Raw genomic sequence first — 27545 nt, forward strand, 5'->3', positions numbered from 1 at the left:
TTTTTTTTCCTTTTTTCCCCTAATATTTCTTATTTAATTCTATACCTTGTCTTAATTCACTGCTCTGTGCAAAACATGGGTCTACTATCATTTTGCCTTAAATGACCAGCCAATCCTATTAAACAAAGAAACCTTTCTTTTTTCCCCATTCAGTCAAATACTTGGTTAAACTATTAAATGGTTGCTTTCACATTTTGCATATTTAGCCCAGGATTTCATAAAGTTACTAATAGAAATAATTAGAATATTTCGTGAGCACTTGTGTGTGCCAGATACTACGCTTTATTTCTCACAGCACCTTTATAAGAAAGATCTTATTACTCCCACTTTATAGATAATGCAACTGAGGCTCAGAAAGCTAAAGAACTTACCCAGTGTCAAAGTGCCAGTGGTGGTAGAATGGGATTCAAACCCTGGTGAAACAACTCACTTTGGTTCCAATTAACAAGCCATTTCCAGCAAATGTAGTTAAACATTTGAGTTACCTGGAATGATCTCATTATATAATTTTGGTCTCCTCGGACATAGGTCAAATTACTTTGAGACAGACCATCCAAGTGCTTACAGTTATTTTAGTGGTAAGTAGGTTAAACAAATTTGAAATGCAAGACTTGTTTTTTCAGGCCATAGCTCCTTGGTAAATAATTCATGATTCATTCAGCAGCTATGCTCAGTGCTACCAGTCAGTGAGGGCATTGTGGGAGATATAAATACAGAGCACAGTCTAGTGAGAGAGAAGCGTGATGTTTGAAGGGTGTAAACAAACTGCTGTTGGCATTTAAAAAAGGGAAAGATGTGTTCTATTGGAATGGATCAGAAAAGGCATCATGAAGTCCCTGCACCCAAAATGTTCTCTCTCCCAGACACCCCACGGCTCACCTCCTCACCTCTTCCAGGTTGTTGCTGAAATGTTACCTGCTTATCAGGCTTTCTCTGAGCACCCCATTTACAACCACTCCTCATTATTTATTTCCCTGCTTTGCTTTTTCCATAGCACTTAGCACCTGTTGGCATACTACATGCTTATTTATTGGTTTCCTGTCCCCCGAAATTAAAATGTAAGCTGTACCAAGGCAGGGTCCTTTGGCTGTTTTGTCCACTGATACAAATCTAGTCTAAAAACAATGCCTAACACAAAAGTTAGGGAAAAACCATATATTTGTTCAACCGATGAGAACATAAGACTTAAGGTTGGCCTGAGGAATGGATAGCATTTAGGTAGGCATTATTGGGGGGAAGAATTCCAGGTGAAGGAAATGACTTAAGCAAAGAGTGGAAGCAGCAAATTACATGGTCTGTTTGAAGAACTGTGTGCTGGTCAATTTGGATAAATTATAGAAATACGGTGAGACGTAGTCTGGAAGGACCTATGTTATGTAGATCTGAGTGATTGACTTAATTTCACAGGCAGATAGAGCCCTTGAGATTCAGAGTTTTGAAATATCCTTATTTAATATTTAATAATTAGACAAAACAGTTCCAGGTAATGCAAATGTAGGGGTAGACCCAGGGTGTGTGGGTCCTGAAGCTACTATAATTTTAGACCCTGGCAAAACAGCCTACTTGGATTCAAGTAATTGGCCATTTCTAGCAAATGTAGTTTGGCATTTGAAAAATAAAAAGAACTTAAGTACAGAGAAAATGATGAATGCTAAATTAGATATGAACTCTGGCCTTGCCCCTTTCATGTCACAATGCTGAGTTGGTGCAGTGGTTAGGAGTCCTCCCAGCAGCCCTTTCTTTCCTCAGCAGCCACCAATAACCCAATTACACATGGAAGTGATTACAAGCTACATAAATATATTCTGCCAGACCCAACTTCTGTTCTTCACTAACTCTCAGAAATGCTTGTAGCCACTCAGATGATGCTAAACAAAAAGAGATGGATGGTGGCAGAGAAGTCAGAGACCCAGACTGTGACAAATTGTGAGTGAAATATCAGGGATCATGGGAACTCCTTTTTAGGATCTTGGAAGGAGACAGAACAAATGAGGGACCCTAAAGTTTTATTGGTTTCATGGTTAAGTCGCTTCTGGAACTCTGTGAAAGGGAATGTGATGGATTGGGAGATTGGAGGAGTGCAGGATACAGGCGATGAGGAGATGGTCGGCATGGGAGTTGGAAAAGGAGCACGTGAGGGAGGATACAAGGAAGCCACCTAGCATGGGATTCGGCCATTGACCCAAAGGAAAGAAAGGTCAAAGGTGTTGGAAGTTCTACCTCAGGATAATAAGTAGTTACCTGGGAGTGAACTGTTCTTAAAGCTAAATCTTTCTCTGTACATTAAATGCTCTTTTGGTTTAGGTTTGAATACCCTACACTTATTAGATTACTGGTGCCCGAATGACTACATCTTTGGCCAGTGGAAGTGTCTTAGGGGTGGCTTCCAAGTCTTTTGACATGACCTCTGTACTCTCAGACCTTCCTTGCTTTCTGGTGAGATGAGATATTCTAGGCTTGTATATTTCCTGCACCATACCTGGAACTACCATTTCCTTAATAAATACCAGGTTCTTTTAATTAGAAACTGTATTTTCATATTTTCAAGCCGTATCTGGTGTGAAGGGTGCTCATTACCAGTGGGTCAGTCTTTGTTTCTGGGCCATATCAAAGGACAGAGCCAAAAAAGGTATGTGTGTATAGACATATGCATATATATACATGCATATATTTTTCCATCTTAGGCACATGAGATTTTTTAAACATTTTTAGAGGAAACTGCTTTAAATTTGCTCTATTATTCTTTAAGCAATGAGAGCAGTAGGTTTTTTTTTTTAATGTTTATTTATTTTTGAGATAGAGACAGAGCATGAATGGGAGAGGGTCAGAGAGAGAAGGAGACACAGAATCTGAAGCAGGCTCCAGGTTCTGAGCTGTCAGCACAGAGCCTGATGCGGGGCTCAAACTCAGGGACCGTGAGATCATGACCTGAGCTGAAGTCAGATGCTTAACCAACTGAGCCACACAGGTGCCCCTGAAAGTAGTAGGTTTTGCAGTGGAGCCTTTGTGGTATGAATTAGTGCAGCTTTCTCAGGCAACTTACTTATAAAGAGAAATAAACTTAAATACCAGGAGAATTTGGTTGGCAAATTAGTAGTTCAGTAAGTGGAAACTCAGTGTTAGCATTTTTGAGCTGTTATGCTTTAGAATATAAAATGACCATGCTGCATTGGGACGACCTTTTGAAGTTTGCAATATTTTCATTAGAGATAACACTGAATAACCAGTAATGTTGGTTCTAACCCCACAGTCACAAACAATGACAGCCATAGTCCATTTATGATGACCTTATGGCATATAAAGAAAACTTCTCCTACTTTAATAATTTACTATAAAGTTAAAAATACAATTACACAGAACAGAAAATTAAAAAAAAATCCTGTTGTGTAAATCCTTCAGTTGGCTTTGCTTTTGAGGAAGAGTTTACTTAGTTTTTTTTTTTTTTTTTAAGAAAAAATAAGTTTGGGTTATATAGAACTTCAAATCCAAAGGTCTCTTCCATCCCCAACATAAACTGTAGAAATAAATGTGTTACCATGGGGATTCACCCTCAAATAGGTTTTATTGCTTATTTATATTTGAAACAATGCATCTTTAATGAAACAGTATCACTAAAAACTATGTTAGGCTATCAAATACCTCATAAATAAGGCTTAAAAAATTTTTTTTTTGGTTATTTTTGAGAGAGAGAGAGCGCGTGAGCAGGAGAGGGGCAGAGAGAAGGGAGACAGAATTGGAAGCAGACTCCAGGCTCTGAGCTGTCAGCACAGAGCTCGATGCAGGGCTGGAACTCTCAAAGCATGAGATCATGACCTGAGCTGAAGCTGGCTGCTTAACTGACTGAGCCACCCAGGTGCCCCTCTCATAAATAAGTCTTGGTTAAGACATTATTTTTATGTTACAGGTAAATTTTGGTAAAAAAAAAAAAAAAAAACTACCACAAAAAATGGTCATAGGCATTGCCTTTTAAGAGAAGCAAAAAAAAAAAAAAAAAAAAAAAAAAAAAAAAAGGGAGGGAAGGGGGAGGCATTCAGTGCTGTAGAACCGATGATTGATACTCTGACCATGAAACAGGAAAATAGACTTCATCTTTTATGCCAATTGCAATAAAGTGAGAGTGGCTTCTGGAGCACTGTCTTGGGATAAATTCTGAGACCACTTCCAGCCTCCATGGGAAGGAAATGGTAATCAGTAAGGACAGAGGATCCACAGTATATATGCCATGCATCTGGTATCCATGATGAAACAGCATTAAAAACAAGCAAATCAGTAAACATCACAGCCTTACCAGATAAGCCACCCACATCCATCTTCTTCAGGTTCTTTGCCTCCAGAATGACCACAGTCAGCTTGCCAGCAGTAGGTACATAGCGAAGGGAGAAGCAGATATCACCCAGTTTCTCTTGCTGTGAAAACCAATAAGAGACTATAAGTGACTCTGTGAATGAAGGTGAATATAGTTTGTACACATACATTGCAAATTCCTCAGGAGGAAGATTAGGACAATTAGAATTTGAAAGTGCTCGGGTTCATTGGCATGTACCCAGTGGTCTTTCATTCACTAAGATCTGAAGAGTGATTGTAACCCATTTCAGTTTTAAATAGCTCATCTATACTTTATCATTCATCAAAATATATCCATAATTCAACAGTTCAGGAAATGAGACCGAGATGACATTTTTAGAAATTCCACTCTGAATAGCACCACAATGCTTTTGGCACAATTTCATAACTTTATTAAATGGCTTTGAAAAGAGCCTAGCACTCCTTTAGCAGAATCAATCTGCCTAAATTTTTGTCTTTTTACCTTTCAAATAGGATTATGTCTACTACTTTAGATTTTTGGGAAGAGGACTTGTATTACTGTTAGACTGACTTTTTTAAAGAATTTTTTTAATTTGGCATTTTTATTTACAAGTAAGCTCTACACCCAATCTTGAGAGCAAGAGTCACATGATTTATCAAGTGAGCCAGCGGGGCTGAATTGTTAATAAGAAATTCAGAATTCCTAGGAGTGGAAGGGCAACAAGTAGAAGTTTTTGCCCATTCAGTTTTACTCATTTCAAGTGAGATCTGACTATTCCCTTATTCTCCCCTTATTTGTACAAATCTAAGCAGTAGGTTGGAAATTTGAAATGTACAGTCATACAAAGCACCTCCTAGCCCCTCAGGTTATTTCATTGCTTTCCTTCTTTAGGCCTAAGGAACAGTCACCAGTCCTGTACTCTGACATTTCTGAACATTTGATTCAGTTTAAAATGATGGTATATAGAAGTTTTACTTTTTCTCAGAAAGAACTCCTATGGGTTCGCACCCCTTAGTACCTTCTTAGGATAACTAATTCAGAGCCATGATATTGTTCAGCATGAGTAGAATTCTTGCATTCACATGTGTAAGTATGAGAATGGGCGGAGACTGAAGGATCTAAACTATATTTTTAAGTTTATTTTGAGAGCAATAAAGTGAGCAGGGAAGGGTCAGGGAGAGAGAGAATCCCAAGCAGGCTCAGCACTATCAGTGCAGAGCCCCATGTGGGGCTTGATCCCACAAACTGTGAGATCATCACCTGAACCAAAATCAAGAGTCAGACAACTAACTGAGTCACCCAGGTGCCCTAAACTACTGACACAGGAAATTAGGTATTATGGAAAATAAAGGTTTATTTCTTAGAATACCTTCCTGCCCCCCCTCAAAAAAAAGTGAATTCTGATTCCACAGATGATGGTTGTATCCGACATCTGCAGTTGGACTCAATGTAAGAATAAGGTACAGAAGGCCTTCTCATGTTATGTTCTTATTATGACTGTATTTGGCCTTATTGATAACTTTATGTGCTAAATCAGCCCAAGTCTCCAGTGTAGAAATAACTGCCTAGATGTAATTTAACAACCTCAGGAAATGTAATTCCTTTTACTGGCCATAAAGCCATATTTTAAAAAGGAAAGGGAATCTACCTGTTCTGATTTATCTATAGGTGAAAAATAATGTTCTGTGTGTGTGTATGTGTGTGTGTGTGTGAGAGAGAGAAAGAGAGAGAGAGAGAGAGAGAGAGAGAGAGAGAGAGGAGTTTGTGCTTAAGTAATGCTTTATTGGAAACATAATATGAGTTTATAATCCCAATTGATTCCTTGAGTCCTCAGAGCATCTTATCCATCTCTTATGTCACTAAGGACTCTTTGTTTATTATGCACGTCTTAATTTTCCCATATGACTGTAAACTCCTTGAAGACTGGTCCTTGTCTGAAATATCACTTTCCATGCATTCTCAAAAAAGTAAATAAATGGAAATTTTAGATAATATTGCTGTTTTGAATTACCTAGGTCATATCTCCCTTCCACTAATGTAGATAATAGTAACTTGTAATGTGCTAAATTCACCCGAGGTGCCTACTTATTCTCTAGGAATTAATTTACACATGAAGAGAATCTGGTAGAATAAATTCCATTTCATAGTCTGAAAATACAGAATGGGAATCAATACCCTAGAAATTAATACAGGGTGTGGACAGATTCATCTGAACCTTATAAGAGAAATATAAATGAACAAAATTGCTCTTCAAAAATACTCATTAGGAGGATTCATTTTGCAGGATTCTATCTTTTTGCCACAGTACCCTCCCTGGGGCACTCACTGTCTTGCAGAACCAGGTGACTCTAACCGTTCTAGTTAGGCGCTTTAGATATGACTGTTCTCTCTTAAACAGCACCTCTTTTATAGTCCAGTCTAAAGATACAATTTATGGCATCTCAGTTGTTTCAAGAAACATCACAACTTATCTTTGTTCTAATACTTCTTTATTATTCAATCTTATGAAACATAGGGAATTTTTAAGATTTTGCATAATATCTAGTTTGAAAGGGAGTGGTTACAGAGTTTGAACCTCCCATGCCTCAGGTAGGAGAAGTGTGTAGTTACCTGTAATTGTAAAGTTATGGAGTGGAAGAAGAATGAATGTTGGGGGGGGGGTGGTGAATAAAGATGGATGTTTTGGGAGAAAGGAAATATGGAAAAATGCTTTTTTAGCACCAGTTAAGGATTTACATTTAATCCTTAATTTAGGAACTTGAATGTATGAGATTTCACATGCTATAAAACTATAACTGGTATGGCGAATTAGTAACTTAAAAATACATGTTTAATCAATTGAAGTTACTTTTTAGTGTATGAAAATCTTCTTCCTTCTGGATCTGTAGGCCACTTGAAGGCTAATCATTATTTGGGAATTTGTATTCTTTATGGCATCATTTTTTTGAAAAAGGTGAAGGCATCCAATTCATATGAACCTTTATCTTATTAGTTACATTTTTTGAGTTGTAACTATCTGAGTATAAGTATATGCTTTTACTAATTCCTTAAAAAGCAACTTTAGAGGCACCTGGGTGACTCAGTCGATTGAGCATCCAACTCTTGGTTTCAGCTCAGGTCATGATCTTGAGGTTCATGGGTTTGAGCCCTGCATCAGGCTCTGCACTGATAGGGTAGCCTGCCTGGGATTCTCTCTCTTCCTCTCTTTTTGCCCCTCCCCTGCTCTCTATCCCTCTCCCTCTCCCTCTCTAAGTAAATAAATAAACATTTAAAAAAGTAGCTTTAATAATTCTCTAAAACAAAATTTGAGAATTGGGGTAACTTCTGTTACATGCTGGTTTGACCCTTGGTTTAAGGCATTTCTAAATAGGATCGCAATGTGTTTTTCATATGTTGTGGATGAGGTGGGAACCCTAAGTTCATGTGAAGCAAGAAGAGCCAAGATATGCACCCTAGAGATGCTCTGATGCCACCCCGCTAAGGACATAGCTGTCAGAGCTCTGCATGGAGCTGACCTCTTCTGAAGGTGTGTTCTATTTGGCCATGGCTGAAACAGGCTTATGTCTGAGGCTTACGTTGTAAGCATATGCTGTTACTTTAGAATCTTAGATTGATGGTCTCGTACCAGTATGACTTGTAGGAAAACAAGTATTTTCTTCTCCTCCATAAAACCTTTCCCTGAATTTCTGTGATTAGATGGAGATGCACTTCTGTTCCTAGAGTCTTGTTCTAGCCTATGAAGGCTTTATCTCTGGTCACTTACACAGAAGAACTGGAATGATCTGATAGTTGTATGTGGACAGTTTTATGTCAACCTCCCTTACTTAATAGTTTTCACATGTCAGTTTGCAAGAAAGGTGGTTGGGTAGCAATATGCTCCTTTAAAATTTTTTTTTAAGTTTTATTTATTTATTTTGAGAAGAGAGAGAACAAGCAGGGGAGAAGCAGAGAGAGAGGGAGAGAGAGAATCCTAAGCAAGCTCTGCACTGTCAGTACAGAGACTGATGTAGGTCTTGAAGGCATGAACCATGAGACCATGATCTGAGCTGAAACCAAAAGTTTCAACTGACTGAGTCTCCCAGGTGCCCCAGCAATAGCCTCCTTTGATGGTAAGCCTCATTATGTATCACTTTAAAGTTTGAGAAACCAAGACTTTCTACACTTAAAAAAAAGTTTTTTTTATTGGGGTTCTGGTGATGAGAAACAAAAGTGGTTCTTGGAAAACTTCCAGAGAAAGATGATCCCCAAACCTACATCTCAGATGCTTATTTGTCCTTGACAATTCTGTGTCTTTTCTCAACAACAGTAGGTACTGTTATGCCTCTTTTATTCATGAAGAGTTTGAGACCCAGAGGTTACATATGGTTACATGGGCATCTCAGTGCAGAACTGAACCAAGGTCCTTTGACTCAAAATGAGTTTTCTTTATTGTCAGACTGGCATCTGGAATGACAAACTAATGCTCCGACTGACCACCCACTTAGATACTCCACTCTCACTTTAAATTCATTCTAACTAAATGTGTTCATTACCAAATCCTCCCCTTGACTATTATTTCCAATACCCCTTTCTGTTAGGGTCTCTAAGTAATTGGTTTCCAGTGGCCAATGTTTCTTCTGTTTTCCTTTAGTCTTTCAGCCCATAAGTCTTGAAATTTCTGTCTTTGCCAATGTCTCTCAAATTGGATTAAAAAATGTTTATTTTGAGAGAGAGAGAGAGGGAGAGAGAGAGAGAGGGAGAGAGAAAGAGAGAGAGAGAGCGTGCACGTGAGTGCAAGGGAGGGGCAGAGAGAGGGAGAGAGAATCCCAAGCAGGCTCTGCTCTGTCAGCACAGAGCCTGGCATGGGGCTCGAACCCATGAACTGTGAGATCATGACCTGAGCTGGAACCAAGAGTCGGATGTTTAACTGATTGATCCACCCAGGTGCTCCTCAAATTGGATTTTTAAATTTTACTTAATTTTTCCCCATCATGATCAATGCGACCTCTACCCTCATCACCTCTACCTCCAATATGACCTCCATCTCTGATATTTGTCATTGTCACCATCACTATCACCACCTCCATTACTTCTACCTCTACTGTTTGAGATCAAGTTCTGGACACTTTGGTCATGTTTTTTCTTTTTTCTTTTTTTCTTTTTTATTTTTGGGACAGAGAGAGACAGAGCATGAACGGGGGAGGGGCAGAGAGAGAGGGAGACACAGAAACGGAAACAGGCTCCAGGCTCTGAGCCATCAGCCCAGAGCCCGACGCGGGGCTCGAACCCACGGACCGCGAGATCGTGACCTGGCTGAAGTCGGACGCTTAACCGACTGCGCCACCCAGGCGCCCCCGGTCATGTTTTTTCTGCAACAGTCTGATGAAAGATCTCATTAGTCATAGTTTCTCCAAAGACTATTTACCAATGCCATTTTCCTGACTTTCAAGAAACTCTGTACTTTGTCTCTGCACTAACTATCCAAACCTTCTCCTTCTACTTCACTATTTGCTCAACCTTCAGAATCTATTTTGAATCTGACCTCTTCTCCCTACTTAAAGGCCTTCACTCTAGTACAGGTAGGGAGACCAAAAGCATTGATTTGCAAAAGACTCTCGGTTTTAGCCTTAAAATTCCTGTATACCCTGAAAAACCTGAGTCCCAGGCAAACTGTTATGATTTATAACCTTAGGCCCAAGTTCTCATTCCTGGCCTACACCTCTCTGATAGCCTCCTAATACCCTTTCTGCTTCCACTCTTGCTCCTTCCTAGAGTCTTTCTCACCTATGAGGCAAAGGGATCCTTTTAAAATGGAAATCTAATCATGAGACTGTCCCTATTTAGAGCCCTTTCATGTCTTCTCATTTCACCTAGAATCCTCCATATTCCTCAGACAAGAAGGCCCATGTGGTCTGACCCTCTGCTTCCTACAGTGCTCCTGATGTTTCTCTTCTTTTTTTTTTTTTATATGAAATTTATTGTCAAATTGGTTTCCATACAACACCCAGTGCTCATCCCAAAAGGTGCCCTCCTCAGTACCCATCACCCACCCTCTCCTCCCTCCCACCCCCCATCAACCCTTAGTTTGTTCTCAGTTCTCAACAGTCTCTTATGCTTTGGCTCTCTCCCACTCTAACCTCTTTTTTTTTTTTTTTTTTTTGTTCCCTCCCCCATGGGTTTCTCTTAAGTTTCTCAGGATCCACATAAGAGTGAAACCATATGGTATCTGTCTTTCTCTGTATGGCTTATTTCACTTAGCATCACACTCTCCAGTTCCATCCACGTTGCTACAAAAGGCCATATTTCATTTTTTCTCATTGCCACGTAGTACTCCATTGTGTATATAAACCACAATTTCTTTATCCATTCATCAGTTGATGGACATTTAGGCTCTTTCCATAATTTGGCTATTGTTGAGAGTGCTGCTATGAACATTGGGGTACAAGTGCCCCTATGCATCAGTACTCCTGTGTCCCTTGGATAAATTCCTAGCAGTGCTATTGCTGGGTCATAGGGTAGGTCTATTTTTAATTTTCTGAGGAACCTCCACACTGCTTTCCAGAGCGGCTGCACCAATTTGCATTCCCACCAACAGTGCAAGAGGGTTCCCGTTTCTCCACATCCTCTCCAGCATCTATAGTCTCCTGATTTGTTCATTTTGGCCACTCTGACTGGCGTGAGGTGATATCTGAGTGTGGTTTTGATTTGTATTTCCCTGATAAGGAGCGACGCTGAACATCTTTTCATGTGCCTGTTGGCCATCCGGATATCTTCTTTAGAGAAGTGTCTATTCATGTTTTCTGCCCATTTCTTCACTGGGTTATTTGCTTTTCAGGTGTGGAGTTTGGTGAGCTCTTTATAGATTTTGGATACTAGCCCTTTGTCCGATATGTCATTTGCAAATATCTTTTCCCATTCCGTTGGTTGCCTTTTAGTTTTGTTGGTTGTTTCCTTTGCTGTGCAGAAGCTTTTTATCTTCATAAGGTCCCAGGAATTCACTTTTGCTTTTAATTCCCTTGCCTTTGGGGATGTGTCGAGTAAGAGATTGCTACGGCTGAGGTCAGAGAGGTCTTTTCCTGCTTTCTCCTCTAAGGTTTTGATGGTTTCCTGTCTCACATTCAGGTCCTTTATCCATTTTGAGTTTATGTTTGTGAATGGTGTGAGAAAGTGGTCTAGTTTCAACCTTCTGCATGTTGCTGTCCAGTTCTCCCAGCACCATTTGTTAAAGAGACTGTCTTTTTTCCATTGGATGTTCTTTCCTGCTTTGTCAAAGATGAGTTGGCCATACGTTTGTGGGTCTAGTTCTGGGGTTTCTATTCTATTCCATTGGTCTATGTGTCTGTTTTTGTGCCAATACCATGCTGTCTTGATGATGACAGCTTTGTAGTAGAGGCTAAAGTCTGGGATTGTGATGCCTCCTGCTTTGGTCTTCTTCTTCAAAATTACTTTGGCTATTCGGGGCCTTTTGTGGTTCCATATGAATTTTAGGATTGCTTGTTCTAGTTTCGAGAAGAATGCTGGTGCAATTTTGATTGGGATTGCATTGAATGTGTAGATAGCTTTGGGTAGTATTGACATTTTGATAATATTTATTCTTCCAATCCATGAGCAGGGAATGTCTTTCCATTTCTTTAAATCTTCTTCAATTACCTTCATAAGCTTTCTATAGTTTTCAGCATACAGATCCTTTACATCTTTGGTTAGATTTATTCCTAGGTATTTTATGCTTCTTGGTGCAATTGTGAATGGGATCAGTTTCTTTATTTGTCTTTCTGTTGCTTCATTGTTAGTGTATAAGAATGCAACTGATTTCTGTACATTGATTTTGTATCCTGCAACTTTGCTGAATTCATGTATCAGTTCTAGCAGACTTTTGGTGGAGTCTATCGGATTTTCCATGTATAATATCATGTCATCTGCAAAGAGCGAAAGCTTGACTTCATCTTTGCCAATTTTGACGCCTTTGATTTCCTTTTGTTGTCTGATTGCTGTTGCTAGAACTTCCAGCACTATGTTAAATAACAGCGGTGAGAGTGGGCATCCCTGTCGTGTTCCTGATCTCAGGGAAAAAGCTCTCAGTTTTTCCCCGTTGAGGATGATGTTAGCTGTGGGCTTTTCATAAATGGCTTTTATGATCTTTAAGTATGTTCCTTCTATCCCGACTTTCTCAAGAGTTTTTATTAAGAAAGGGTGCTGGATTTTGTCAAAGGCCTTTTCTGCATCGATTGACAGGATCATATGGTTTTTCTCCTTTTTTTTGTTAATGTGATGTATCACGTTGATTGATTTGCGAATGTTGAACCAGCCCTGCATCCCAGGAATGAATCCCACTTGATCATGGTGAATAATTCTTTTTATATGCCGTTGAATTCGATTTGCTAGTATCTTATTGAGAATTTTGGCATCCATATTCATCAGGGATATTGGTCTGTAGTTCTCTTTTTTTACTGGGTCTCTGTCTGGTTTAGGAATCAAAGTAATACTGGCTTCATAGAATGAGTCTGGAAGTTTTCCTTCCCTTTCTATTTCTTGGAATAGCTTGAGAAGGATAGGTATTATCTCTGCTTTAAACGTCTGGTAGAACTCCCCTGGGAAGCCATCTGGTCCTGGACTCTTATTTGTTGGGAGATTTTTGATAACCGATTCAATTTCTTCACTGGTGATGGGTCTGTTCAAGCTTTCTATTTCCTCCTGATTGAGTTTTGGAAGCGTGTGGGTGTTCAGGAATTTGTCCATTTCTTCCAGGTTGTCCAATTTGTTGGCATATAATTTTTCATAGTATTCCCTGATAATTGTTTGTATCTCTGAGGGATTGGTTGTAATAATTCCATTTTCATTCATGATTTTATCTATTTGGGTCATCTCCCTTTTCTTTTTGAGAAGCCTGGCTAGAGGTTTGTCAATTTTGTTTATTTTTTCAAAAAACCAACTCTTGGTTTCGTTGATCTGCTCTACAGTTTTTTTAGATTCTATATTGTTTATTTCTGCTCTGATCTTTATTATTTCTCTTCTTCTGCTGGGTTTAGGCTGCCTTTGCTGTTCTGCTTCTAGTTCCTTTAGGTGTGCTGTTAGATTTTGTATTTGGGATTTTTCTTGTTTCTTGAGATAGGCCTGGATTGCAATGTATTTTCCTCTCAGGACTGCCTTCGCTGCGTCCCAAAGCGTTTGGATTGTTGTATTTTCATTTTCGTTTGTTTCCATATATTTTTTAATTTCTTCTCTAATTGCCTGGTTGACCCACTCATTCGTTAGTAGGGTGTTCTTTAACCTCCATGCTTTTGGAGGTTTTCCAGACTTTTTTCTGTGGTTGATTTCAAGCTTCATAGCATTGTGGTCTGAAAGTATGCATGGTATGATTTCAATTCTTGTAAACTTATGAAGGGCTGTTTTGTGACCCAGTATATGATCTATCTTGGAGAATGTTCCATGTGCACTCGAGAAGAAAGTATATTCTGTTGCTTTGGGATGCAGAGTTCTAAATATATCTGTCAAGTCCATCTGATCCAGGCCCTTGTTTCTTTATTGACCGTGTGTCTAGTTGATCTATCCATTTCTGTAAGTGGGGTGTTAAAGTCCCCTGCAATTACCACATTCTTATCAATAAGGTTGCTTATGTTTATGAGTAATTGTTTTATATATTTGGGCGCTCCGGTATTCGGCGCATAGACATTTATAATTGTTAGCTCTTCCTGATGGATAGACCCTGTCACTATTATATAATGTCCTTCTTCATCTCTTGTTACAGCCTTTAATTTAAAGTCTAGTTTGTCTGATAGAAGTATGGCTACTCCAGCTTTCTTTTGGCTTCCAGTAGCATGATAAATAGATCTCCATCCCCTCACTCTCAATCTAAAGGTGTCCTCAGGTCTAAAATGAGTCTCTTGTAGACAGCAAATAGATGGGTCTTGTTTTTTTATCCATTCTGATACCCTAAGTCTTTTGGTTGGCGCATTTAATCCATTTACATTCAGTGTTATTATAGAAAGGTATGGGTTTAGAGTCATTGTGATGTCTGTATGTTTTATGCTTGTAGTGATGTCTCTGGTACTTTGTCTCACAGGGTCCCCCTTAGGATCTCTTGTAGGGCTGGTTTAGTGGTGACAAATTCCTTCAGTTTTTGTTTGTTTGGGAAGACCTTTATCTCTCCTTCTATTCTAAATGACAGACTTGCTGGATAAAGGATTCTCGGCTGCATATTTTTTCTGTCTAGCACACTGAAAATCTCATGCCAATTCTTTCTGGCCTGCCAAGTTTCAAAAGAGAGATCAGTCACGAGTCTTATAGGTCTCCCTTTATATGTGAGGGCACGTTTACCCCTTGCTGCTTTCAGAATTTTCTCTTTATCCTTGTATTTTGCCAGTTTCACTATGATATGTCGTGCAGAAGATCGATTCAAGTTACGTCTGAAGGGAGTTCTCTGTGCCTCTTGGATTTCAATGCCTTTTTCCTTCCCCAGTTCAGGGAAGTTCTCAGCTATTATTTCTTCAAGTACCCCTTCAGCACCTTTCCCTCTCTCTTCCTCCTCTGGGATACCAATAATGCGTATATTATTTCTTTTTAGTGTATCACTTAGTTCTCTAATTTTCCCCTCGTACTCCTGGATTTTTTTATCTCTCTTTTTCTCAGCTTCCTCTTTTTCCATAACTTTATCTTCTAGTTCACCTATTCTCTCCTCTGCCTCTTCAATCCGAGCCGTGGTGGTTTCCATTTTGTTATGCATTTCGTTTAAAGCGTTTTTCAGCTCCTCGTGACTGTTCCTTAGTCCCTTGATCTCTGTAGCAAGAGATTCTCTGCTGTCAGCTATACTGTTTTCAAGCCCAGCGATTAATTTTATGACTATTATTCTAAATTCACTTTCTGTTATATTATTTAAATCCTTTTTGATCAGCTCATTAGCTGTTGTTATTTCCTGGAGATTCTTCTGAGGGGAATTCTTCCGCTTGGTCATTTTGGATAGTCCCTGGCGTGGTGAGGACCTGCAGGGCACTTCCCCTGTGCTGTGGTGTATAACTGGAGTTCGTGGGCGGAGCCGCAGTCAGACCTGATGTCTGCCCCCAGCCCACCGCTGTGTCCACAGTCAGACTGGTGCGTGCCTTCTCTTCCCCTCTCCTATGGGCGGGATTCACTGTGGGGTGGGGTGGCCTGTCTGGGCTACTTGCACACTGCCAGGCTTGTGATGCTGGGGATCTGGCGTCTTAGCTGGGGTGGGTAGGCAAGGTGCACAGGGGCAGGAGGGGCAGGCTTAGCTTGCTTCTCCTTAGGTGATCCTCTTCAGGAGGGGCCCTGTGGCAGCAGGAGGGAGTCAGATCCGCTGCCAGAGGTTTGGCTCCGCAGAAGCGCAGAGTTGGGTGTTTGCGCGGAGTGAGCAAGTTCCCTGGCAGGAACTGGTTCTCTTCGGGATTTTGGCTGGGGGATGGGCGGGGGAGATGGCGCTGGCGAGTGCCTTTGTTCCCCACCAAACTGAGCTCTGTCGTCCGGGGGCTCAGCAGCTCTCCTTCCCTTTGTCCTCCAGCCTTCCCGCTTTCTGAGCAGAGCTGTTAACTTATGACCTCCCAGACGCTAAGTCGCGCTTGCTGTCGGAACACAGTCCGTCAGGCCCCTCCGCTTTTTGCAAGCCAGACTCGGGGACTCTGCTTGGCCAGCGAGCCGCCCCTCCGCCCCGGCTCCCTCCCGCCAGTCCGTGGAGCGCGCACCGCCTCGCCGCCCTTCCTACCCTCTTCCGTGGGCCTCTCGTCTGCGCTTGGCTCCGGCGACTCGGTTCTGCTAATCCTCTGGTGGTTTTCTGGGTTATTTAGGCAGGTGTAGGTGGAATCTAAGTGATCAGCAGGACGCGCGGTGAGCCCAGCGTCCTCCTACGCCGCCATCTTCCCTCTCCACTCCCTGATGTTTCTCTTCTTAACATATGCCAGGTACACTTCTACCTCAGGGCCTTTGGCCTTACTGTTCTTTCTATCTGCAATATTCTTCCCCCAGATACTATCATGGGTGTTCTATTAGTTTATTGAGCTTTCTGATCCTGTGTCACTTCTTTAGAATTTTTATATGGCCATCCTATATAAGGTCCTATCTGGTCCTAAATAGACACACTACTTGTCCTCTTGCCCTGCTTCTTTTTCATCCTACCATATATCCCTTAAAGTTCCTTTATGTTTGTTTAGGTTTTCCCCACTAGAATAGGTTTACAAGAGAATTGTTCTTCTCATGACTATGTTCTAAGCCCTAGAATAGTGGCTGGCACAGAGTCAAGGTCCATATATGCCTCTTGTATGAATAAACTTAGAGTCCCTTCCATCAAATACAGTCAGATTGCTCCCCACATTATCCTTTATTGCTACAGGTCAAGTTCTCCAGGGAAACAGACTCAGAGATTTGAAGGCAGGAGATTTATTGTGGTGTGTCCTTTGGGTCAACATGTGTGTGCAAGTGCAGGAAGCAGAATTGCACAGGTGGAAATGTTGGGCTATGATGCAGTCCTATCAAAGGCCTCAGCCAATCCTATGGGGAGCTCTGGAGCTGGGACAGCACTTCAGATACACTATGAATTCTTAAAAGGGGTGAAATTTTTATGCTCCTGAATCCACCAGTCATTCATTGTGGACAGTCCCCACATCTTGGATCAGGGGGTCTTTTCTGCTGAGGGCGATGCTGAGAAGGAGGGACCCAGTTATGAGCCACCAATGCTCTGGGCAGCCAGTGGAGTAAATATCAGCCATCAATGCTCTGGGCAGCCAGTGGAGTAAATAACTTGTCCATAAAGATGGTACAAGATTGCGGTGTGTGTGGGGGTGGGGGTGGGTGGGGGGGGCAGTTCACCAAAACAATGACTACATTTCTTCTATTACTTCTTACCACCAAGTTTTTTGCAGTCAGGAAATCCATCTGCAATATCTTTAGGGCTGTTTGCCTAATAAAATTACCCCTGACCTTCAGGCCTTAGTCCAAGTCTGCATCTTTTTAACAAAGTACCTTTTTACTATTCTAGCCTGTATACATTTCTGCTAGTGATCACTTTATGGCCAGCATAGTGCCTAGAGATGATTCTCCCCCCCGCCCCCCCCATTTCATATGTCAGTTTCCCTCATCTTAAACCCCAGAAGGACAGGGATTGTACTTGATAAGCCCTCACGATCTACCTTATTAGGTAGTATAAATAACTGTTGATTGTTTTGAAATGAGAGCCTCACCAAACTTTTTGCTGCATAAACAGCACAGACACTAGTGCTTTATCAACAGTATATCCAGTTTAATCAAAGAGTCAACTAATGACTATATTTGGAGCTCCTTCTTTGTGCCTGCTGCCATAGACATTGCCATGTTAGGCCTTTCATAAAACTAGAAATGAAAACATTTCTGGAAATGTAGTTTTTATAAGATAATTTTGAAATCCTATAGAGTTGCAGCCGACAGATGAGTGCTTTTGCTGGTGTGATTATCTCACGAAGGGGCCTTATTACTATTAGGAATTTCAGCTTTATGTATAATTTATTTTAGTCAATTGCCTTGATCACTAGGTGGAAACTGCCAGTTAGTGTGAGAAAGTTCCAACTGTGAGATTCAGAGAAATTAACCTGCTCTTTTAGAATACGGAGCTGACAATCAGAAAGAACCTTTGTTCTGAGAAGCTTGACAATTCCGTTTTTTTTTTTTTTTTTAAAGCAGCCACTGAATAGAGTAGACACAAATTAATGATTTAATAGACAACTACAGCAATGCCTTTACTTTTTGAAAAGCATTACATATAGATATTAGAACAGAGGTCATCTACAATGGATAAATAAAAAGCTTGATTTAAAATGAATATTTATTTGATGGCTTCTGTAGCACCATCCATCATTTTATGTATAAAAAGAAGGGTTCACTTTAGTGACCTTTGCAAGTGGAGCTAAGTTCACGAGCTTGTTGGAAATGCTGTACTTTAAAATTTTTTTTTTCAACGTTTATTTATTTTTGGGACAGAGAGAGACAGAGCATGAATGGGCGAGGGGCAGAGAGAGGGAGACACAGAATCGGAAACAGGCTCCAGGCTCTGAGCCATCAGCCCAGAGCCCGACGCGGGGCTCGAACTCACGGACTGCAAGATCGTGACCTGGCTGAAGTCGGACGCCTAACCGACTGCGCCACCCAGGCGCCCCGGAAATGCTGTACTTTAGAATGAGTTTTAAAAAGGTACCTGAATTGACTTAATGCTGTGACATTTTACAAGGACATATTCTATTTATGTTAATCTTAAGATTTTTCTGTGTGTCAAGTTGGTGATAGCTTCTCTGAGTTGAGGGTTTTTCTCTGAGGTTGGGAGTCTATTTAAAGGTGACAAAAAATGGCAGCCTAAAATTTTTGAAATGAAAATTCAGATTATTTGCATATTCTTCATTTATGAAAATACTAGGACATTCTCCAGTTAAAAAGGGATAATGTCAAGTTTTTCATCTTAATAAGAGTTGCTTTAAATATATCCTTTGGGTGGTGGTAGCTTTCAAATTCATTTTATTCCCACAACTATACTCATATCACTGAAGTATCTGCCAAATCAGTATTTACATCTAATGGTCCAGATGGTCACATTATGAAATGTTGCTATGGATGTATCCAGGCTGAAAAGACTAAATCTGGCCTAGTGTACAAATACACAGTAAATTGCTCAGGTGAATGAGACTGTATGTTGTGTCTTTGAATACTTATTTTATGAAGATACTATATATAACCTATTAATTCTGTACTCATTCAATTACTCCTTCATTCCTTATTTAAAGAAAAATAGGTTGCACTATAGACTCTTCTAGGCTCCATGGATACTTAGATGAGTAGGAGGACTTTATGAACTTGCAAATGTAGTGACCTTCTGTCACTGGAGTGACAGATGTAGATGGAGAATAATAATACAGTTCAACTGCACCAATGCCATGGGAGCAAAGAGGAAAGGTCAACAGGAAGATTTGGTGTGAACCATGTGAAGAAGAGGGCAAAAATGTTGTAGACACAAGGATGCACCTACAAAGTCCTGTAACTGCTTAAACCAAATTACTCTTCTCTAAGTTTAAAATTCATGTAATCAAAGACGGATATCAGCTTTATGATTTAGATCTTCAAAATTTCCTTTTAATTTATTGTGACTAAGAAATACATGTGTAGTCTTATTAGAAATAATGGAAACATAGATATTCTGATGTCAAAACAAGAATGATTAAAGTAGAAAATCAAAATGCCTATTAAAAATAAGTAACAGCACAGTACACTGCAGAGCAGTGAACTGAGGTGGGCATTTACTAGTTGGTCATGCAACGGATATTTATTGGACATCTCCTAGATGTCAGGCACTGTTCCAGACACTGGGACACAATACAGCATGAAAAAATCCAATGGGCAAAATAAACATCGTAAAATATAAGGCAAAGTAGTTACAAGAGTGCCTGACACATACAATAGCAAATACTCATATACTACATTTTAACAAAAATCCTATTTTAACTGCCCTCTTTTCTAGGTAGTACCACATCCCTCTGCTCCTTTTCAGAGCCAAACTTCTTGAATGAATTGGTGATAATCACTGTCCCTATTTATTCATGTTCCACTGATTTTACTCTCCAATTTATTGAAACGGCTTCTGCTAAGGTTTCAAATGATCTTCATTGTAGCCATAAATATTTTTGTAACCTGAGGTCTAGGCAGATTTGTTGACATCCCTCTCTTCCTTGGGTTCTGTAATACAGTGCCTTATTGATTGGTTTATCTGCCCTCTGGCAACTCATATTTGGTCTTGGTCTTTCTCAAGCTTTGGTCTTAGCCCATTTCTTTTCTTCATAAACTAATAGAGGCATACTCTGGAGATCTTGCAAGTTCAGTTCCAGACTGCCACAATAAAGCAGATATCACAAATAAAGTGAATCAAATGAATTTTTTGGTTTCCCAGTGCATCTAAAAGTATATACTATACTGTAGTCGATTCAGTGTGCAGCAACATGCCTAAAAATGTATGTACCTTAATTAAATTCTTTTTTATACCTTAATTAAATTCTTTACTACTAAAAATGCTGACCATCACCTGAGTTCTATGCAAACTGTAATCACTGACCACAGGGTCACCATAACAAATACAATGAAAAAGTTCAAAATATTACAAGAATTACCAAAATGTGACAGAGATACGAAGTGAGCAAATGCTGTTGGAAAAATGGCATTGATAGACTTGCTTCACAAACCCTCAATTTGTAGGAATCTCGATAAAGTGAAGTGCAGTGAAACGAAATATGCATGTATTACCACAGTCTATGGCTTTAGTAACAATGTAGAAGTGATTGTCAAGTGCCAAGTTTGTATCTTGACTTGAGATATTTTGTCTGAGCTCCAGACTCATATATCCAGCTGCCTACTTGTCATTTCCACATGAGAATATTTCACACACATCCTTGACTCAAGTGCCAAAAATGGAATTCATGATCTTCCTCACAAATCTTTCTCACTCTATTTCAGTAATTGGTACCTGCATCCAGCTAGTTGCTCAGTCCAGAAAAATGGGCATTACCATTGATTTCCTTAGAGTTCAGATTTTTATCTGTTAGAATTCTCTCAGGTGGGTTTACTTGTTTTCATTCCTACCCAATAAATCTCATATTCCAATATGAGAATATTCATCACTCTAATCCAATAATTGGTCATCTAGATTTTTCCAGTAGTCTTAGTTGGTTTCCTTAAATTTATTCCTGAAATAGAGTGAGCAGAATCACCTTATAAATAACAGATCTCAAAACCCTCAGGTAGGTATCATGTCTCTCCCGAGATAAAGACCCACATCTTTGCCATCAGTTGGAATATTCTCAAAACCATCACATAAACTGTTCCTTTTTCTTGACACACTCTGTCCTCTTGTTATTTTCCCTTTTGCTTAGTTAACTTTTATTCATCTTTCAGACCTCATTTCAAAATTCATTTAGAGAAACCTTGATTCACCAGACTAAATAAGGCTCTTCTTATATATTCTATAGTAGCCCCCCCAATGTTTCCTTTGAAATACTGACTATAATAATCATATATTATAATCATGTACAATAATTATAATCACATTTTTTGCATTGTATCCCAGTCCCATGAATTTGATCATCTTTGCATAGTGTCCTTTCATCCATATGCATACTGCTTGGCACATAGAAGATGGTTAGTACATATTTATTGAGCCCAAGAATGAATACATGTTTACTGAAGGCTCCACTCTGTCACAGACTACTCACTGCTTGTCAGAATCTATTTAGAAGTAGGATTAGTAATCTATTCCACTTTCTGTGGTTTGTAGAAAATGAGCAACACTTAGTCTTAATCTTAATTCAGTTTACCAAGCCCTTATTTTATATTTTCAGTATGTCAGTCATGGTGCAAGGTGCTGGGGAAAAAAGGGCTGATTAAAACTTGTTCTTGCCCTTAAACTTACTCTGTGCTAGGGAGAATAGGCATAAAACAAAAGTTCAACATAAAATGGTAAATGCCATTGCAGAAACATGTTTAGGAAGAACCACTATGGAGAAGGTAGAGGGACTTGTTGTGGTTAATTTTATATGTGAATTTTGTGTGTAGGGTAAGGGAGTGTGAACAGAACAGAGAATGGAAAGGGAGTACCAGAAATGTCCTTGTCAAAAGATTCTTCATGCTGTCATACGCTGTGGTGCCTGAAATATCATCATTTGTTCCCTTTTGCTGAAGCTTCAGATCTCTAGAAGCCCTTTAAAGTGATATGAAATGCCGTTTTGCCCCCTAGTGGATGATATAACAATCTATTTTGGTATTAAATTTTGATAGTTTTTTTGGTTATGGAAGATTTATCTAAGTGAGTGGAGATGGGCACAACTGGAGACGATTGTGGTTGTCTATAAGTTGAGATGCTGCTTTAGTTAGAGGAGGGCATAATGGGAATCCAGGTAAATGACCAATTGTAGGAGGACACGTGAAGAAGGGAAATAATGGAAAATAGTTGGGAAAATATCCAAAGACAAACCTTTACCAAGTTGCCTTGTATCTTTAATGTTCTCCCTATGTTAACTACATGTCCTTGATTTTGTTTTTTGTTTTTTTTTTTTTTAGGGAGGGCGGGGGTCAGGCCCAATTTTAAATATTCCATTCTTGTCTTAAAGGGACTTTGAGGCTCTTGGGTAAAGTGGACTGTTAACACTAGTTCTGATAATCCAAATAACTATTTTAATCTTCTATAGTAAAATGTAGACACCAAGTAATTTTGAAATATGGGCAACATATTTCTAAATAAAAATGCAAATTTGATCTGTGCACTTAATTATTTACAGTGTTTCCTTTTATCTAGAAGGTGGGTCATTGATCTTGGAACATTCATAAAAAACAAAACAAAACAATGCCAGGTAATCCGTGGAAGGCATTGTTTGGCACTTTTGACCCCGAGAAGTGTTACCTCCAGTGGCAGAGATACACATTTGAATGATTTCTACATAGGCTTATGTTAATATTGCAGCATTAAATTTTTACTAGTATAATAAGCAAAACTGCAAAGACTTTGTATCCTGACCTTCTGTCACTTGTAGTTACGTTTACTTGTGTATCCTAACTAACTTGAGAGGATACTATGGGGGAATAGGATCTTGACAGACAAAGCTCAGTAGCCAGGGTGTTGTTTTATCCAAAGAATACTTCCCCTTTTTAGTTACAGGATGTTGGTGACTAAGAAGAAATCTGGAAGGAAGGGCAGTGCCTCACCAATTCACATCATTGGTGCTGGAAGGTTTTCCTTCCTCATAAAGGGGTAAAAGAGGAGAAGGTGAATGCTGAACAGACCCAAGCTGTGCCACTAACCAGCTCAAGGGGGTGCTCTAAGCAAATTCTTCCCTTACTGTTGAATTAGATAAGTAGCACTTGCCGTATCTTTCTGTGAGGATTACATAAGACCTACATGTGAGAGGGGGGCGAACATGAAATCTGGGAGAGAACCAAAGGAAGGTGATAAAAAGAGCATGGTATAGACAGGCGAGTCAGAGAAACTGGTGAGGGGAGAAAAGCTACTTAAAAGCAAGGTTAGGGAGGTCAGAGGGGGCCAACCCAGCTTCTCCACTCTGGCTTCAGCTGGTTGTGGGTCTGTCCATAGCAAATGGAAGCCTTGGAAAAAAGAGAAGACAGGGAAGAAAAGCTGATGAATTGGGCAGGGGATAAAACCAGAGAAAGGAATAGAATAGAGAGAAAAAAATCCAAGGAAGAGGGTAAAGAAGAAAATGTTCATCTATTTCATTTTCCATTATAAAGAGGGCAGAAGGAAGAGAGAAGATAAGGAAAATAAAACAACTTGGGAACGGTGAGGAAAAGCAGTGGGAGGATTTTGAAAGGTTTTTGTGTGGATTCACTTCATAAGGGATGAGACCTGCCTGGTGAGATGCCATGAGGGTGGGACCTTAATTACTAGTTCAACGTGGAAGAACCCAGGAGACATATTTGCAGTCATTCAAGTTCACAGAAATAAAGAATTGATGCGAACCTCAGATGGCAGAAAAGATGGATATATCTTGTAGACTGTGTCAGAGGGAAAAGCACAAGGCACTGTGGTGATTTCCCTGAGCAAGCTAAAACGCTCTTGGTTCTCTTCAGGATTGAAACGGGAGATACAGGTTACGACAGCCTCATTAGGGGAAAAAAAAATACTGTGATCTATTGAAGCTTCACTAATGGCAGCTGGGAGATTTGACATTAGGATAGGGAAATAGAAAAGTGTAAAGTAGGAAGCCCATTGAGAGGAACGTGGGCACTCTGTCTTCCAGTTACTTGTTATCCAGGGCAGAGATGCATTCTGGTGGTGGTGGGAACAGCTAGAGATGTCCTTTACATGTGTGTCAGCAAATCATATGAGAAAAAAATGCCTGAAGATAAAAAGTCTTAGATAAGAACAAGGTAGCACGAGGAGGTTAGCAAGAAGGGAAGGTACGTGTTTTGGGGTAGGTTGCCCCTGAAAGTTGCTTTTGGGGACTTTTGGGGGAGATGTAGGAAACTATTATTGACTGAAAGGGGGAAAATTTATTCTCAATGTCTACAATAAGGCAAGAGGGAAGTTAACGCTCAGAAGGGATTGGTTGTGTGTGTGTGTGTGTGTGTGTGTGTGTGTGTGTGTGTGGTAGGGGGGTCTTGATACTCATCTATAGGGGGAAGGGTACCACCTAGAGTGGGGAAATGGGTTCTTGGAAAGGGAAAACATGGGTTAGAGGTGGGTGTGAATGTGTAGTGAAAAGGAGAAAAGTTAGAAAAGACCAGCTTTGTGAATGCACCTGGCTCTCGTAATCTTGATGAGCAAAGAGAATTAAGACAGCAGAAATGCAAGAATCCAGGTTAAACACAACCATCCTTTAGATAGACTCTTGGAAATGGTGGTCTCATTTGAAAAGATGTTTGAAAATACAAAGGGCATCCGTGAAAATGACACCAGAATACAAGATAAAGGCCATAGACCTAAAAAGGAAAATTAAAAAAGTACTGTACAAAGTAGTATCAAAGTAGATGTATACAGCAGAGATGTTGCTACATGAAAGCAATTTCTTTTGGGGTTGCAAGAAATAGAGCAAGAACTATACTTGCATGTTCTTGACTGCCCTGTTACTGTGCCTTCAATCTTTGAACATATTGGTTCCTTTGCCCAGTATAACCTTCCTCCCTTTGTTTTTCTACTGCATTCCTACTTACTTCTCAACTGTTATCTCTTTAGGAGTCTTTCCCTGACTACACTCAGAGTTTGGCCCTTCTTCCCTCTTTGTGTTTCCACGATCAACCTTTGCAAACTCAGTATAGACTTGTAATATTATACTCTAGATGTCTGCTGCTTCTGTCTGCCACTTTCATTAAGTAAGGTCTGGATTTTAATCTGTTTTGACTAACACTGTGTTTGCCATATGGCTAAAGGTCAGTATAAAGTTACAGGTCGAGAAAGACGGTGTCTTACTGTAGAAGGGCACAGGAAAGAGAAAAATGGCAATTCTTAATTTTTGTGCTAGAGTAGAAAAAGTTTGGAATTGGTCAAGACTGAGGGGGAGTGGAAGTGAAAGGCTATGTTGTATGCACTAGTGATAGAGAAGAAAACCCTATGTCTAGCACATGGTTGATAAACTTTATTTAGAGTTAAGGTATCATTTGGATTTCCGATTAAAAGCAAAAAGTGGAAGTAGGATTTTGGGGATCAAACTTCCTGGGAGAGTAGGTATACCGAAGACAATGGATGAAGATCATTGGGAAAATAACTTGGCAGGGTAAAAATGTAAAAGAGCCAAAGAGAAAACAATTACAAGTTGGGAAGATTGAGTAGGCTTTAAAAATGATACATGAGTAACACTGGAAATTTCTTTAGTTTGATGGTTGGAGAGAAATTGTAACTCGTTTTATATATAATAACTCAGCTACCTTTTATGACATATGGTAAGAATAAAATGAGATCAAGGGTATAAAAGATTTAACTGAAAGGTATTAATATTTTTCTTGCTAGCTTAGTATCATTAGAATAATCATTTTTAAAAAGTTTCCCCTACTTCTTTGCTTCATTATTATCTTTTTTTAGACATCAAATAGCTGGATCTTGTAGAGATGCAAAAGAATCCTCATTACTTGATGACCTAATAGCTGAGGTGGAATATTTGAATTTCTGAATAGGTATAAAAGTCAGTTATGACTCTGGCCATTTTAGTCCTTTTTAGGGGAATAACGACCCTCTGTAGATGGAACGTTATGGGAGTTGTAAGAATTCTGTACTTGGGATGAAGTTTTGTTTTGTTTTGTTGTGTGTTTTTTTTTTTTTTTTTTTGTGCTACAAGCATGTTGCACCTGCTTGGTAGTTTCACTGTGAAATCAGATTGTGGGTAATAGAAACAATCCTTCTCATGCACAGTCCCTATAGATTTTGGGTATAGATGAGATCTGTGGAACAGCATATATCTATCGGCATAGTCTAGGAATTTGAAATTTTTCATCTTGAATATATATGACTGACTTGAAGCAATGTGAAGTTCACTTAACCTTGGTTACCTCCTTCAGAAAACAGGTCAAAGTGGTGAATGCAAAGGTGGTAAGTGAACACCTGACAACGTCCACATTAATCTCCTAGTTTCTTAGTGAAGCTGTCTCACCTGCAGATTACTTGTTTTCAGAGTTTTTGACTTCTATCTCTTCGTTGGTGATATTCTGTTCTCATTCATTTCTGCTTAAAGGTTATGCAGCTAATTAGTGTATTTCTCATGTAGGCCTTAAACACGTTGCATGTTGTGGCAGAGTTACAGAGGAAGTCAAGATCATCTCTAAGCATATTTGGAATTCAATTTGCCAAGATTTCACAAATTGTTCATTTTACAGAAACAATTTAGTTTCCATCTGGTTTGCCTTGGGGAAAGTTCAGTGGTGTTCATTGTTAAGAAAATCAGAACATCATTAGAGAATTCAGTCGTCCCTTGGATGGAAATGTGGATGTCACTAAATCACACAGTGCAAAAATGGTTTATCGGCAAGTGAGCTATGATATAGATTTGAATGGAAGCCACTCTCTGAGACAAAGAAAACACATAGGTACATCTTAGTTGCTGTATTTTGCATGTATTCAGACCAAAAATTGGAGTGACCCTGCTGAGATTTCAGAAATTTTTTAGTTACGTAAAATACATCAGATTTTTATAAGCGATGATTACTAAATGAATGTTTTAAAGCGTGTGTTATGCAATTGTTAAGTCATTTTAAACTATGATAATTTCCCCCTTTATTTGTATTGGCATTCTGGCTTTCACCTTTTGAGCATCATATTTTTATGAAAGACGCTTACTATGTTTCTAGGAAATAGAAATGAGCAAACTGACCATACATTTCTGGTCCATTTCACCAGAGGACTTTTATCATTTTATTAGGATTTTTTATCAATGGTTTTTATCTATTATTATAGTATATCCTGTTAATGGAAATCAGTACTAATTTTTTAAAGGACTTTTTCAAATGTGAAGTCACGTAAAAGCATGTTTACCAACACTGTACCTTAAAAGAGTCTGTAGATTTCCATGAAATCTATGTCAGTAAAGTAGTAACCATTGTTATTCAATAAATTGTGCAAAGGGACAAATTAAGAGCCTGAGGTAATCCTTATTTCCATTGCTTTGAAATGAAAATGGATTCTTGGCAAATAAATGAAGAAAAAATTTTTAAATTGCACAAATTTCAGCTGACTTCCCCAAATCATCCAATTAGGAAAAAGAATATGTGAAATCTAACAGATAGCATTTTGAATTTGAGACTGAAAAGAATTGTA

The 27545-nt window shown here is 39.4% G+C and overlaps 1 protein-coding gene across 5 annotated transcripts in view; it reads right to left on the bottom strand.

The window, feature by feature from the left end:
- The window catches only part of SYT1 (synaptotagmin 1), a 563462-nt gene that overhangs the window by 96714 nt on the left and 439203 nt on the right, over positions 1–27545 (bottom strand). For all 5 annotated transcript variants that reach the window (XM_086712751.1, XM_025926620.2, XM_025926619.2 and 2 more), the window contains one exon: positions 4289–4406. In XM_086712751.1, coding sequence (XP_086568877.1) covers positions 4289–4406 — 118 coding nt within the window. The remainder of the gene's footprint in view (positions 1–4288; positions 4407–27545) is intronic.

The sequence above is a fragment of the Puma concolor genome, chromosome B4, assembly GCF_028749965.1.
Source record: "Puma concolor isolate L17-30 chromosome B4, mPumCon1.1.hap2, whole genome shotgun sequence".
Lineage (NCBI taxonomy): Eukaryota > Metazoa > Chordata > Mammalia > Carnivora > Felidae > Puma > Puma concolor.